Source organism: Coloeus monedula, assembly GCF_965178545.1.
Source record: "Coloeus monedula genome assembly, chromosome: 1".
NCBI classification, from domain to species: domain Eukaryota; kingdom Metazoa; phylum Chordata; class Aves; order Passeriformes; family Corvidae; genus Coloeus; species Coloeus monedula.
This window is the reverse complement of record NC_138781.1, coordinates 139,639,242-139,655,360: the sequence shown is the minus strand read 5'-3', so window position 1 is coordinate 139,655,360 and position 16,119 is coordinate 139,639,242. Positions and strand designations below refer to the sequence as shown.

At 37.4% G+C, this 16,119-nt stretch overlaps 1 protein-coding gene across 24 annotated transcripts in view; it reads right to left on the bottom strand.

Annotated features, from left to right (window-relative positions):
* Positions 1 to 16,119, bottom strand: part of RIMS2 (regulating synaptic membrane exocytosis 2) — a gene marked incomplete at both ends in the record, with an annotated part of 450,969 nt that overhangs the window by 56,481 nt on the left and 378,369 nt on the right. For 5 of the 24 annotated variants that reach the window (XM_082292397.1, XM_082292398.1, XM_082292402.1 and 2 more), the window contains one exon: positions 13,908 to 14,080. The exons of 17 other annotated variants lie outside the window; for them this stretch is intronic. In XM_082292397.1, the coding sequence (XP_082148523.1) occupies positions 13,908 to 14,080 (173 nt within the window). Of the gene's footprint in view, positions 1 to 12,688; positions 12,923 to 13,907; positions 14,081 to 16,119 lie in introns of all 24 variants that reach the window. 2 more of the 24 variants (XM_082292380.1, XM_082292391.1) reach the window with 1 other exon arrangement.

The window sequence follows — 16,119 nt, the reverse complement described above, 5'->3', positions numbered from 1 at the left end:
AAAAGAAATTACAGTAAGATATCTATATATATTTGTAATTTAAAACCAAAGGTGGAGTATGAGAACCCTAGTCACTAAATAGTATTCTTAAAAAGATACCATGTTAGCCAACTGAGGGGAGTCAGACTGACAGATACCTATGATGTCAAAGGTATTCTAAGTTTGTTAATGATACTAAATTAGGAGAAGCTCCTTACTCCCTTGAATGCAGAGAGCCTCAGCAGAGAGAATTTGACAAATTAGAGTCCTGGGAAATCACCAACCATATGAAGTTTGACGAAGACCAGTGCTGGATCCTGCACCTGGGATGGGGGATGTACATACAGACTGGGGAAGGAGAGTCTGGAGACCAGCACCCCAAAAAGGGACCTGGGAGTCACTGGCAAGGGAAATATGAGTCAGCAGTGCCCTGGCAGCCAGGAGGGCCACCCATGTCCTGGGGGGCATCAGGCACAGCATCACCAGCCGGGCAAGGGAGGGGATTGTCCCACTCTGCTCTGCACTGGGGTGTACCTCAAGTCCTGGAGGCAGTTTTGGGCATCACAATATAAGAAAAGTATTAAGGTCTGAGAGAGTGCACAAAGAAGAGCAACAAAGATGGTGAAAGGCCTTGAGGGGAAGCTGTATGAGGAGCAGATTAGGTTACTTGGTCTGTTCACTCTGGAGAAGAGACTGAGGGGAGACTTCATTGCAGTTACAACTTCCTCATGAGGGGAAGAGGAGAGGCAGGCACTGATCTCTGCTCTGTGGTGCCCAGTGACAGGATCCAAGGAAATGGATTGAAGCTGTGTCAGGGGAAGTTTAGGTTGGATATCAGAAAAAGGTTCTTCACCCAGAGGGTGTTTGGGCACTGGAACAGCTCCCCAGAGAAGTGGTCACACCATCAAGCCTGACAGGGTTCAAGATGTGTTTGGACAATGCTCTCAGACACATGGTGTGATTCTTGGGGCTGTCCTGTGCAGGGCCAGGAGCTGGACTTCGATGATCTTTGTGGGTCCCTTCCATTTCAGGAGATTCTGTGATTCTGTGAAATTTAATATGGTCCTTGTAGCCAATGAAGAGACCTGTGCCACACTTACAGCAGTTAATCAAATGTGTCAGGCCTGTTTTCTGACCTTGACGGCCTCTGTACGCACAGCAGGCTAGCTTACACCAGCTTACACCCTTTCCAAACCAGGGTTTTCTCACGCATCCTGCCTAGAGAAAACTGACCCCAACCCATGCTATCTCCTGAATTGTCCCTGATCTGAATCAGGGGCACCTTATCAGTGTGTCCAGCACAAAGCTATGCCAAAGAGAACACAAGCTGTTTAAACCATGTGGATGATCAAGACTGTGTCCTGGCCCTATCTCGCTTACTGGTCTAGACTTAGCCTTAAATTCCTTGAGGATATCAGAAACCTGAGATTGTTTTCAAATTCTGATATTCATCAGCCCAATTCTTGCCCATAAGCTTTTTCTGAATGCTTTTAAAGAAAAACAGTAAGCAACTATAAAACTGCTATTCAAACATGGCCTTCTGGAAATGCAACGTTAAGGTTTTGGATTTCTTAAAGGCATTAATCTTCACTCTCTTTGCAGAGACTCACCTGTTTTCAAAACATAGAGTGTAATTACTCTCTGGAAAAAAAAGTACTTTCAAAGTCTTCCAGACTCCTACTACAGCAGATCATCAGAAATGATCTGGTTTTTCTCTCCAGTTCATCAATATTTGTACTGAATTACAGAAAGATTACAAAACATTGCCAGAGAAACTTCCCAAAAACAATGATTAGAATTGGCTACTTGGAAAAAAATCCTTTCTGCAATTGTTGGATGGCCAGAGGGGAATTCCATAAAGTGCCTAAGGAAATCCTCATAGAAGAGAAGCAGACAAGTAGGTCTCACAAGAAGATTTTTGATTTAGTCTTAGTATCTCCTGCTTTAGGCAGACCGTTTCCTTGACATCTGACCAAGAAGGAAAGAAACTGTTTGCGAGGTTTGGGTTAAGGAGAGGGAAGATTTCACAGTGCAAAAGGATCCTGCCCTAAAGGCAGTGAAACTGATTTGAAGCCACTTTACCTGGGACAGTGTATGGGTTCTAACTCTTGCACTGGGTAAGATGGACTGCACTGTGGGCAAATGTTCTAGATCCTAAACAGCTTCCAGATAAAAACTTGGTTTACTCAATATCTTTGGATGTTAGGTAGTAAAAAACAAGTCAGAAACTTCATCCAACCTCTTTCAGTTTCTGATGGACTTGAAAGCATTTAATAATCTTACAAGAAAATACTAATTTTAGAGCTAATTGATACTATTTTTGGCTGTTATATTTTCCAGTAAGCAGGTACAGACACAGTAAATGCTCATTGTAACATATGTACTAAATGGAAAATCTCATCCTGTTGCCATAGGTAAAAAACTGCAGTCTTTGGTTGGAGGTTTTTTTTTTTAGTTGCAGACTTGGAAGGCATCTTGGTCAGATTTTTGTCTACAGAAACAGAAGTCTTTTCTAAAAACTGGGTGATTAGTACAGTAAGTGCCAAATTTCATCAGGAATCCTTTGTTTAGGCCAGAAAACCAAAAAACCCACCCCAAAACACAAACTGAAAACACCACTCTGATATCACAATCCATCTGCCAGCTCAAAGTAAGTCCCAGTGACAGGAACCCCAGCCCTTAGCTTCCTCTTCCCTCTTCACTAACCTGGTAAGTTCTACAGTAGTAACATACTGCTAAAGATTTATAAAACTGTCTTTTAAATCAGGCCCTGGCTCCGAACCACACCAGTCTATGGCAGAAAGCAGCACAGGGAGCAGTACAGAATCCTTATACCCAGTGACTTTGTAATGACTAACAAATTACAAAGAGTATCACTTATTCTACAAAGACTAAGTAAAGATGTAACAGATGTTATCTGTTTCCATGACTGATAGACTAAAATTATTACGAAAAACTTTTTTTTTTTTTCACTAATCAATTAATGCACTTTACTTAAACCAATGTTATGAAGTACGGCATTTTTCCAATCTACAATGTTGTTACTACTTTTAAATGTGAAGGAGAAGGTATCAATAAATTCCATTGTACTGTATATTGTGGGTAGGATTTTTGAGGATGTTGTTTGTATTTTTCAGTCGTCTTCACAGCAGTATTGGAAATGACAACTTGTAATCTCATTGCTCTGCTACATGCATATATATCAGAGAATCATATTTACACAAGTCATTTGGCAGACCTTGCAGGTTTCTTTATTTCTTTATTTCAAAGTCAAAGCAAAATTAATATTACTGATTTCCAGCTTAGTTCTCTGGTAATGATCCCGAATGAAAATAAGGCATCCATAATAGTGAAAATCAACGTTGCCATGTGTGTAGTACTGCTGTGGGCTGTGATGTCCTAAGGAAAGGATTTTAACAAACTTTCAATTGTTGTAATAGATATTTTCTAATACATGCCTCCTGTGAGACTGGAAGACCCACTGAAGACTTTGTTTACTGCTTTTTACATGCAAGAGATGAATTTTAATGCCATTCTTAATTGATCTTTTAACTCAATCAGAGAGGCTCTTATTTCATTAATTTACTGGAGAAATTTAACAAAAACAGCATTATGGGGACAGCTGTGATGTAGGAAATAACATTTCCATGGGAACAATGCTTCCGGCCAGTGCACGTACTCCTCTGCCAATTCACATCAAAGAGAGACACTGCAGGTTCAAAATTATAATGACTTAGTCTCTGGAGACCCACTTGTTCAAAAATTATTCCATTAACTTATTGGTGGTATAAATCTCTAATAGCTAATGGAATGACTTAATAATTAGGTTTATTTTATTGAAATTATAACAAGAAAGTTGTGGGGGAAAATAGAGCAGTGTTTATAATCTATTTTGTTATATATATTACTATTCAAAGAAGACTTATGACCACATCTCAAAATATGAGTAGCAATATTTTGATATGAAATGTCAAGGGTCTCTTTCTTTACAAATCAGGAATACCTCACCTCCTACAGTACATAGGTTGACTTGAGCTGGATCTCCTCCTCTCTGGTAAATATAAAGCTGTCCACACTACTTTATTATTATAAATTAATAGAAGTATAACCTATTCCATGACATCTCTAGCATACTTTTTTTCAAACAGGAACAAATTTCAAAATCATTTGGGGTCAGGCCATTAGATTATTTATGAAACGTTGCCACAACAAATGAGTGATGCAGAAAAAGCACTGTTATAGCTAGCTGTTAGAAACACTAGCAGCTGAATTATACACAGAGCTTCAGAGATTTCTGATAAAATTTCTCACTTTCTCTGATGGAATAATAGGCTATTTTTTAAACTAAAAATACAGTTGATAATTTAAAAAATTTAAACTGAAATTACAATGAAGATTATATTAATATTCATCTAGTGTTGATAAATGTTCAAATTTTCCTTGACAAAGATATAGAAAAGCTTTATTACCCTGCTAACAGTAATGATTCTTTGATGAAATCCATTTCTTTGATACAGTGAACTAAACCAGCCATTTACTCTGTGTGGATGCAAAAGAAGTCTAGCTAGAAAATTAGTTGAGGTATAGAAGTCTTGCATTAGTCAGCTGCCATATTCATTGGAAATAAAAGAAGTCCATATGAGCTATGATGGCTTGGCAATAAAGTACATTGCAGTCAAAGACCGAGTGAGTTTTGAATAACATCCAAATTCTTTGAGTTTAGAAACCATCTTCTTTAACCCAGCCTGGCAAAAAGCAGTTGTGTTTGTAAAAGCTGGTAAGAACCAGCTTGCTAAATTAAAACTGATCATGAGCAACCTGACTTAATCGAGAGTGTTCTCTTGCAGACATGCACCTTGCATGTACTCAGTCTGAAAGTTAAGTGCTGTGTGCCTGTTCCAACTTGCTGTTGAATTAGTCTTCCAAAAGGGATGGAGGAGAGAGCCCAGTATTAACACTGCTAAGTCACAGTCTGCACTGCAAACTTGCTTAGTGCTGCTCAGTGTTGTTTCTGGAAGTGCTGAATAGAGATCTATGAAATGAAAAGCAAGCAGTGAATTGTGAAACCAGACATTAAATCCAGTATGTGTCCCAGACCTAAAATCACTAGAGAAGTAATGTAAAATCGAATCAGGAAAGTGAGAAAAATTTCAGACTTGAAGGCTGAAATGCTCAAAAATATACAGAGGTAAGAGACACCATGTTTTGCCTGAGGGTAAGAAGTACCATGATTAATCATCTTGCTTAACTGAAATTGCTGTGAGGGAAATTTACTTATTTAGAAAACTCATTGACAGAAAACTTTGGAAGGTAGACATGGGGGAACTGGACAGGATGCACTACTGAGATTACATTAGGAGAAAAGTCGCGTAATACACAGAGGAGATCCAGATATCCTGAAAGGGCTTCATTTAAATAAATTGCTGTCAGCAATATGGATCTCACTGTAGCTGCATCTATAGTTCACTCATGAAAGACTGTATTGTTTTGATTAGTACTGCACAAAGGAAATAGGCTCAGGTTCGTTTTAATGCTTATGTGCATGTATGTGGCAGTGGCTGTCTAAAGAATGAAACAACTCTAACATTTCCTTCATCCTTGTAAATTCGGGTTGCTTGAGGACTCTGAAAAATCAGGGTCAGAATAGGCACTGCTAACATCTCCCAAACTCATAGCATGTCTCTGAATTGATCTTCTGGGACTGAGAACTAAACGGACATGAGCAAGAGATCTGAAGCCATAATTACTTCAACCAAAGAGACAATATCTGGGACATCATGATCTTGTTTGTCTGACTTCTATCACTTTGACAAAATGACTTTGAGTCACTTTTGGTCTCTGGAGGAAATTATAAAAGCATACAGAAAACTTAAGAGCATCATAAAAGAATATGTTAAAAAAGAAAATGTTGTAAGGAAAGATGTCTCACATCTTTCTGAACACAAGCCTGCAACCTTTGTTTTTCTGAGCTGGAGAAGGCAGGTCCATAACTGCCTGTCCCTGCTGAGGCAATGTGGACTTTGCACACCATGCAAGTTTGGAGCAACTCTCCTCTTGTTTACCTTGGGTCTCCATAGGAATCATGTTTATGTTATGGCTACTATTTGGGAAGTGCTGGGCTCTCCGTGGTATTTGTATGGAAATTTTATTTCCTGCTAGGGGCTACCTGATGACACATCTCCCAGCTTGTTTAGGTAGCACCTTATGAACACTAAGAGAAGTATGAACACCACACAGGTACAGTGAAATTACTGAAAATGTTCAGATGTTTGGTCAAAATCCATTAAAATCAGATATGTGGGCAATGCCCAACCACTGGAGCATCATCTTTCCATAGCCATTAAGCACACAATAGTGAGACCAGCACTGGGCCTCTTATCTTTAGTTAAAGCAAAGTACTTGCCAGATGGGTCTGGCAATGTGTTTCAAAGGCAATGGAAAAAACCCAGCAACTACATTTTAGAAATACTTCTAAAAAGTAACTTGAAGGAGTTTATGTTTGTTTCTTGGAAGGCTAAGTGATAAACTTATTAATTATTTTTAATAATTTACTTTTTTGGGAATATATATTAATTTTACAGAATCTTCTCACTCTTCTATTAAAATAATAGAAGAGGCAAAAAGAGTGAGAACATACATCACTAAGACAGAGCCATATCTGTCAAATCATAATGTCCAAGAAAGAAAAGCCTTACAAGCCTCACTATTCAATCCCTTGTTTTTATAAGTTTCTACCTCACTTCTAGTTTTTGGTGTTGCTATTCTTGTCAACAGATGTCGTGCTCAATCCTGTACAAATAAAGATTAAAAAGTCTGTCATTTGAAAATCTTATGATTCAATCTAGTTTTAAATATTTTCAGAAAGTAAATCTTTTTATAAAACACTTAAAAGTCCAAAAACTAATTTCAATATTTACATTTGCTTCAAGCTGTCACTTTAATTTTTTCCTTCATCTCTGCTTCCCTAGATGTCTACAGGGCTTTCTCCCTGCATCTCTCGTGGGTTTGTTTTGTTTTGTTTTGTTTAAACTACTGATGCACAGTTTTAAAATAAACTTTAGTAATAGGAGTGCATCGGTGCTTTATGGATCACAGGTCAGACTGGCTCAACAGAGGTTAAAGCTGCAGGCTGCATTCCATGGAGAGGGAAGCTGTTATTGCATTGCAGCCAAAGAAAAAATGTCTGAATTCCCTGCTAGGCATCGTATGTCAAAGCTGCAGACGGTTTCAAATGCGGTATTTTTACTGTTCCCCTGTTAATAACGTATACTTCCAGATTCATTAATTTATTATATCCCAGTGCATCAAAATGAATTTACTAACTGTAAAGGAGCCTATATATCTTGTGTATTTACTCCAAAGTAACAGGAAAAAACAGGTCTCCAAGGGTTTTGTAGATGGTGACAAATAATTTAGAAACAGGTACCTTTACTAGATTTCTTAAGTTACTTGTATTCTCTTCTCAGTACAGATTTCACAACAAATGTATTTGTTCATATAATTCCTTTTGGAACCATTGATATTTTGCATATTTTTCCATAATATTTTTCCAGAAGCTACAGATAATTTTCTTCTGCATGTCATCTATGAAAATTTGAAAAACTACATGGTCCAATTATTGTCCATGTGTGTTGGTAGAGACCCAGTAGCTCTATGAATTTATAGCTTTTGAATATTTGCCTTGCTGTAGAAAACTGAAGTTAAAAATCTTACATAAAAAAGTAATGGCTTTGAATCTGTGCTTCAAAGAGGCAAGAGTTTGTCATAAACCTCTAACTCTACCCATCTCAGTAATACTAACAAAATCTTACTGAAAAAACCTTTATTTTAGGTCCTCTGATTTTAAAGACACAGACTGGCAATACAGAAGCAGCTGTGCTTATCTAGTCATAAGTGTGCAGAAAAGTTATGTTAGAGAGACACAAAATAAAATTGCTGCTTCTTGTTCAAGGACCCAGTGCATCACACCTGCCCCAATTGCCTGGAAAATGCAATGTTTTGCAGCTGAAAAAATGCTGGGGAACATTGTACCGCAACCTGCCATTCTCATCCCAGGAATGGCAATATCACTTTGTTGTCATGTTGAAAAAATTGTTAGACCAACATCTTCTGTTGAGAGCTGCAGGAAACTGCATGCTGGCATGCTTTCCCTGAAAAACTACATGAACATTGACATAACTGGACCCAAGCTCTCTCTCCTTCCATGGCAGAAATGAGAAATGGCACTGGGTGAACCTTTATCTATCTATCTATCTATCTATCTATCTATCTATCTATCTATCTATCTATTGCTACTGGAAGCACAGACTGCCTGTACTGCAATTTTGCTAAAAGACTGATCATGCACTGGGGAAAGAGTCTCAGGCCCTGTTTTCTCTTCCAAACATATGGCCTGTTTGACTATAAAGGTTAGATACAATTAACTTCTTTCATCCTGTAACGCAGTTGAAGCAATCGTTGTAATACTTTTGAAATAGCTTTAAGAGACCAAACAGTACATACACATTGAAAATGGATTCTTGGTGTTCATTATCTTTTGTACAGTTTTTTATATTTTTACCAGAATAAACATTTTCAAAAACTTTACTGGCTTCCACCACTGTAAAGGAGCTTGCAAAGACTGCATTGGCATGCTTTTTCTTCCAGAAAAATACTGCATTTAACTGTTAATAGCTGCAGTCACAGTGGAAGGCTCATAAAACCTGAAATACTAAAATTACAATCTAATGAAAAAATAAGGAACAAATATTCACCAGCAATCAGTTGTAAAACCTACAAATTAAATTCTCTAAAGACTTTTTACTGAATGAACTAGAACTAGAAAGTGAATTTGAAATGAATCTTTATACCTAACAAAGGAAGGGGCACAAAAAGCATGAAGAACCTTTAGGAAGAGAAAAGGTTTTGTATCTGAAGAAATACATTACTTAAAGCTATATGTTGCACTCTGTTTCTTGAATTTTGAAGTGCTCTGCAAAATTACATCCCAGCTGAATTTTTCCACTACAAACTTTCCTTTCTTGGTTGTGTCATCTTCGTACTTAATCAGCTCTATTCCTTCTACTGTCTTTTAGAATTCACTTCCTTTCTTCAGATGGGACGTCACTGATTCCTTCCAAATACACAGAGAAACTTTGTGACTTGCACATGCTTTTATTTCACATCTCTGCCCTCTCTGTCCACCCACACAGATAACTGCTTTGTCCACTCTCTCACGATTTCAAAAGACAGATACTGCAGTGCTTTTCTCCAGCCCTGGCAGTTTACGCAACAACCCCTTCCAGGATACCAGAGGAAAGGTAAGTTTTGTAGCCTTTCTATTTGGCTGTTTCATCTCCCTCCACACAGCAGTAAAGAGTTACACTGTCTTTTACACAGGTGTACATAATTCATCCTAATTTCTTAGTATTTTAGCACTTGTTCCTTACCATATTTATCTTCTCTCATTCAAGACTGAAAGACAACTTCTCCTGATCATCAAACATGCCCTTCATCCACTTGATATATTTTTAGCAAGCACCTCCTGTTTTGTCCCCATTGTCTTGAATGCTTGAAAAGAGCTCTCCAGAAACATTCAAAAAGATATCTTATTTTCTTTCCTCAAATCTCTTCTTAGCATTTATTCTCTGTTGTCAAGATGTCCCCAAAACAGTGTTGTATACCTATCTCCCATCATGTGGAATATCTCTTTGTCCTGTGCTTCCCTCTCTGGACTCATATGTTATTTCATGATTTAGACTCCATGTGCTTGGAACAGAGGTTGTCTTTTTCTACTGTATTCCAATAGTGAAATCCTGCTCTGTGATTACATTTTCTGTGTATTCATACGGTAAAACGAAACCATTGTGACTGTCAGAATTAATGCTTAGGATTGATACTTAGAAAAACGTTAAGAAAGGGTAAAATTTAGAACAGTCTTAAACAGAGTACCCTCAATAAAAAAGTATTAATTATCAAAGATTAAATCTAAGAAGGCTTTATTTTTGGCCCTGAGATTATCAGGGAGATGGAGTAAGAAATAATGTAAGTGAACTGTACATAATGAATACTTAACAGCAAAACTGGAGCCACCCTTTGTTTGCTAACATGTACTGCCAAGAAAAAACACAATTATGATTTCCCTATAGGTCAAGCATATGCCAAAGTTTAGTTTTACAAAGTTTAATGAAGGCAAAATCTGATGCTGCAACTATTTCTGCCAAGAAAGATTAATTGATTTAATGTGCTCCAGTGCTCCAAAAGCTAATGCCTTTTATTGTGCCAAGGTACTTTAAAATAGGCATAGGATGCATTAGAGATGGATATCTGGGTCCACAGTCATTTCAACCCACCCATGATCTCAGCAGATTGAAGACCTTAGTGGGACTATTACCATTTCTCAGAAAGTATATAAACACAGTAACATCAAGAGGTATGAGGTACCCTAAACAAGGTAATTTTTGATGATGGAGTGATTGTGAGCAGCCCCTGCATTCCAGTGTGCACAGAGGAAAGGTGACTCCTCTCCAACCAAAGATGCACCTCTGAAGTAAAAATACATGTTGAAAATTCCCATCTGCAATATAGCTTTTCTTGACACCCAAGATCTCAAGAACTAGATGATAGTTTACTACTATTCTATCAAGGAAGAGTTGGCCACCTTTGTTCTGCTCTTAAATACCTATTGATATGTTTAATTGATATGTTTGGTTGCTTTTAATATTTGTGGTGTGTCTGGACACATTCTTTTTTTGGAAGCTGAAGGCATTACCTTATCTTATAAATTGCCAAGTATAAGTTATTTTATAAATTGCCAGAGAAACGAGCAGAAGGCACTGGGTTTGCAAAAGTGCTGGCAATTGATCCTGCCTTCGGGGTTGTCCACCGAATACACAAGTCATAATATTTCAATATGTTAATGATACACAACTATGTGTGTATATAAATGTGTATAGATACCTATACCTGCCCCTATCCAGGAATCAATCTGGCTTTTCTGTTTGGTTCTTACCCTATAGAAACATTTAGACAATACTAAAAAATGAGCACTGAATCTACCCTGGGAAAGGAAGGTGAATATAAACTTTTCTGTGTATTCACAACTTCCATACTAAAAGTGGTCAAAATGTGCAAAGTGGGCAAATTAATATTAGAGACTGATTTCCATGAAGGGAGCCAAAATCTAACACAAACTGAAGTCACTGCACAGCAGTCACTTAATAACATCTTGTTTCTTTATCGAGTAGAAACTCCTGACTTGTGTCACTTCTTCCTGAAGGCAGAGAGCAGCTAGCAACCAGAAGAACAAGCTAGCACAGGAAACAAGGAGTTGTATCTCAAAGGGGATTTTACTTTCTATGGGGGACAACATATTGGCTAAAGAGCAGCCTGAGTAAAGTCTAGAAACCAGGAACAGAGTCATGCTTTTGAAAGGCAGGACTTCCAGATCCATTAGACTGGGAAATTAGTGGGAAATGGAAGAGAAAAAGGTCTTTAAATAATCCTTTTGCACACTACCATACAGCAATCCCTGAAACACATCTGCCAAGGCACTCCTAAAGACAGCTGCTACTAATTGACTGTTTATGCTAAACTCTAAAATGCACGAATATGAGTGAAGGAATGATGGCACAACATATAAAGGCAGTAGTATGGCTAAAATAGTCTGTACCACCCAAGACTATACAGTAGACATTTTGATTCTCTCTTTGTATTCCCTTGTTTTGAGTATGTTGTTTGTGTGAGGATATACAGGCTTGTACATGTGTAAGTTTGTAGCAAGGAAAGAAAATGGATTTCCATAGATTTCTGTGTGCTTGCTCTAATGTATATGAGCACAATTTTACAGGCAGAAGTTATTTAGAGGTAGTGCAGAATTGGCAGGCTGAAAGAAAATGTATTTTTCTGAGATTTTCTGCCATTCTTGTGTGACTTGAGAATGGCAAGAATATTCATCAAATCTGAAATTCATTTTTTTTTAATGAAGAAAGAAGGAATATTCTATTTCTTTCAATGCAACATACATGGGTTTTGCAATACAAAATGTCAGACCTTTACATTGTTGTAAGGATTTGTGGCAAAATGCATGATTCTAGAATATTATCTGATAAAACCAGAGTCAGTTGTGCTGCAATGTTTCTGGATACAACACAGCAGCTGAAGTGCATGACTCCTCCACAATACAGCAATCCTTGACAGTTATTAACATGGAACAAAAAAAGAAAAAGGAAGACTCTGCTTATCCACACTGATTGTCAATCAGTATGCACCACAAAGAGGACTGAAAAAAAAAAAATCTAAATTTTCTTCTTTGGTATGGCCGTAAATAAAAGAAAAGATAATTTTGATATTGCTGAGTTTTCACTCAAAACATTTTTCCATGAAATACTAATTCAAGTAGGGAATATAATAAAAAAGCTTACAATTTCTACTGTTTATTATAGTCAAACCCAAACTTCAGTCTAAACCAATTTAAAAAAATAATATGCTGCAGCTGTATGCATATTAATGAGCCAAGTTGGTGTGCTGCCTCATTTGGTATGCAGAACAAGTTCATTGAAGCTGAGAATGAAACTTGATTAAATATGAAAGCATGATGACTGAGAGCAAAAACAAACAAAAAAAGAGCTGCAGGGAGCACAGGCAATAAGCAAGCAAAGGGAATAAAAAGGGAAGACAGGCACTGGTACAGGAGAAAGAACAGATCTATATAAACAGAAGTTAATTTTACCTGTCATCCTCTTTCCCTTCCTCAGCTTGGTCTTCTTGAGCTTTTTCATCATGTCCTGATTCTTTGATCTCCTCCTTATCACAGTTCTCTGTCACCTCTTGCCCTTCCCCTTTTTCATTAATTTCTTGCTCTTTTGCTTTTTCCTCCTCCTCTTTTTCTTCCTCCTCAGGAAATACTTCATCTTGTTCATCCCCTTCCAGCCCTCCCTCTTTTTTCCCCTCTATATCCCTTGTCCTTCTGAAGTCAACAGAAATTGAAAAAGGCATGCAAAAAGAAAAAAGAAAATAAATTAAAGTGAAGGTCATGGGGAACAGCATGCATGAAGAAAGGAAATGCAAAAGAAATTAAATAAAAACTAAAGGATAAAAGCAGACATAAGGTAAGTCATGCTGGCTAGGGGTCCAGCCTACACTAGAGAGCCTTGGAACATATTATGAGGACAGTCTGTAAGTCCCTCTTCAAATAAAACTTGCATGGCAATACCTCACATTTAGAAAGAACTGTATGACAGGCACAATGTGGTCCTAACAATGCTCATATAAGCAGATACTTAATTTTTGCAAATGCTATCTTTCAAGAGGACAATTTTCTGAGAATTAATATAGGTGACGGAGGCAGGTTACACCTTCCAGAAAAATTATCTTTCATTTGTGCACCAAATGAAAGCCAAAGCTCCTCTGAGAGCACACAGAGTGTAGGCAAAGAAAAGGCTGTGTTTTGGTCACAGATACACAATGTACATCTTATTGAAGAGCAGTTCAGTGATTGTATACCTACAGTTAAATTGGACTAGTGTATTAAATAAATTGAGTTGGTCTGTGTAAGTATTAAATAATACATCTATAAAAATTCAGTGTTCTATTTAAAAGGAAAATAATACGCCTCTGCTGGCAAAAATTTTCAAGTTAAACTGTCTTTTCAACCATATTAAGTATATTTTACAAAATGGTTTTCAGAAAGTGTGTCTAATGCTTGCTGACAGCATATGTTTGTTATTTTAGTGTATGTTAGATAATCCTAGACAACAAAACTCGACTAAAAACAAATACCATGAAGACTTGAAAAAACATGAGATGAAAAAGACATTTAAGCCAGTATTTTGCAAAATCCCTGCAAATGTCATTCTAGGCAAAATGCTAATGTCAAATACAAGTATCAATAAGTGTTCCATTACAAAAATGAGACAGCTATAGCTGACACTCTAGCTCATCATGCTCACCTTATTTTCATGTTTCCCCTCGGACGCTCTGACTGGACGGACATGTAGCTCGTGCTGCTGAACCGGGAAGCGCTGCTCGTCCGTGACACGGCCGAGACATCGCTGACATCGCTGTCCGAAGACTTATTGGAAACATTGTCTGAGCCTCGGTGAGGATCCCGCCCTGACCGATACTGCAAGAGGAAAGGGACAAAGACACGGTGTTGTCGTGACACGCTACCATGCATCAGCTACGGACCTGGTCCCTGCTGCTATCTAAACTGCCTTTGTCACCACACTGCCTGAACTTTTATAATAAAGTTTTTCACTGATACAGAACAGAAGTTATGTCTAATTTCTACTAATTTTACTCTGCTTTGCTATCTCAGTCAAGTTAGCTCCTCAGTTTCAACTTGTACAAAATTTCCAGCATGTAAAAAAGTTTCACAAAGCTTAGAAAAGACATCTAAACCCTCACAGAATATTCTTACCACAACTGTTTCACCAGTACAGAAGGGAAAGCATAGAGATTAGTGACTTGCCTGTGATTACTGAGCTCATGAAAGATTAAACAGGAGACAGAATGTGCTGCATGCTATCTGTAAAGTACATGTCTCTTTTGGGGCCTAGCCTGTTTACAAGAACTTCTAACTGACAAATGTTATTTTTTTTCCCCCAAGTAAATAGACAGATAAGATTATCAAATCAAAAGACAACGCAATGATGCAGCTGTGCAAACAAACCCGCATCTTGCTGAACTGCTGGGCTGGAAAGTCTGAAAGAATTGGACTGGACTAGAGGTAATTTGTAGGGAAACTGTACACGTGCCTTAGAAACTAAAAGACTACAAAGGTATTTGAGCTTGTTAACAGTACATATCAAACATGGAACTGGCAGGTGACTGGTGATCAGCAGTAAGCCCATACAACATAGACAGTATCATGCAGCAGTATTCAGCTTCGATCTGAACAAAATATGATGGCTATTTGTTTTTGTTACACATTAACTCTGAATTAATCTTAAATCTACGCACTCTGCATGGCACTATATACAAATATAATAAATAGCAGAAAGGTATTTTTTCTTCTCTTCATGTACAGGCATTTATGTGTATACAGAAATCTGATGGGCTGCTACTGGTAATCTTTTCAGGAATATAGTACTGCAAGGTGAATTGTCAATGATCACCAGGTGATTGTCTGAAAATAATACAGTACAAAAGATACGAAGAACAGCACAGACATGACTGAAAGAAAACAATGGGAAAAAATAATCTACCTAACACATCAGTGCTTTGTTGAACTCTTGGGGGTAGGAACATTGTACTCAGCCACATGGAAAAAATAATTCGTGTGAAATGGCAGACCTGTGTAGTACTGCAGAAGAGAAAGGTATCCAGGTTTAGCAATTAAATTTGTCTCTTTTTTATTTTAGAAGAACTGTCTTTCATGAACTACACAGATCGTTTGTTTCTATTCTCTTTCAAGAATGTTACACTGGGAAATGTTCTGAAAGACTGTACAGTATCTAAATAGGATTTCAGAATAACATTTCAGTGCTCTTCCTCAGAAACTGCTTTTACACTTAGAAAAAGTAAGCTATTTTGCTCATTTTAAGACAGGGAAATTAAATAAAGACAAGAAAAAATGCTCATGAAAGTTAGACTGTACATCTCCTGCAGAGAATGACCAAGCACAGCCATAACTACACACTTACAAAAATGGTTGCACAATGTACAGCAATCTTTATCATTCTTCCTGATCTGTACTAATTTACCATACTTGTGTTCATCAACAACCACTCAAGTCCCTCCCAGCCTTTAAAGAAAACTTAGCCACCCATAAACTCAGAGAGTATCTCCATGATTATAATGCTCACAAGTTTTAGTATTTACTGACTGGTTTTATTGATGCCATTGATGCATTATTTTTTTTCTTGATGAAGAAGACAGTGCATATTATGACTTATAAATTCATTTGGGAATGTAAAAGCAATTATTAAACTGTCCTGATCATCAGAGATAATGGAACATTATGCCAGAATAAAAGGAGTGTTCTTTTTCAGCAACTCCATTCAAAAGAGCAACTACTTAGCCCTTTAGAGAAATAAAAAATAATTATCCTTAGAGAAATGTGTATATATTGAGCCCTATTCCCCCCAACCTTCCCTAGGATAATTCCTCATTTAAGAAAAAGTTATGAATGTGGTTTCTGTTGAAATAGCCTAAAGCTAC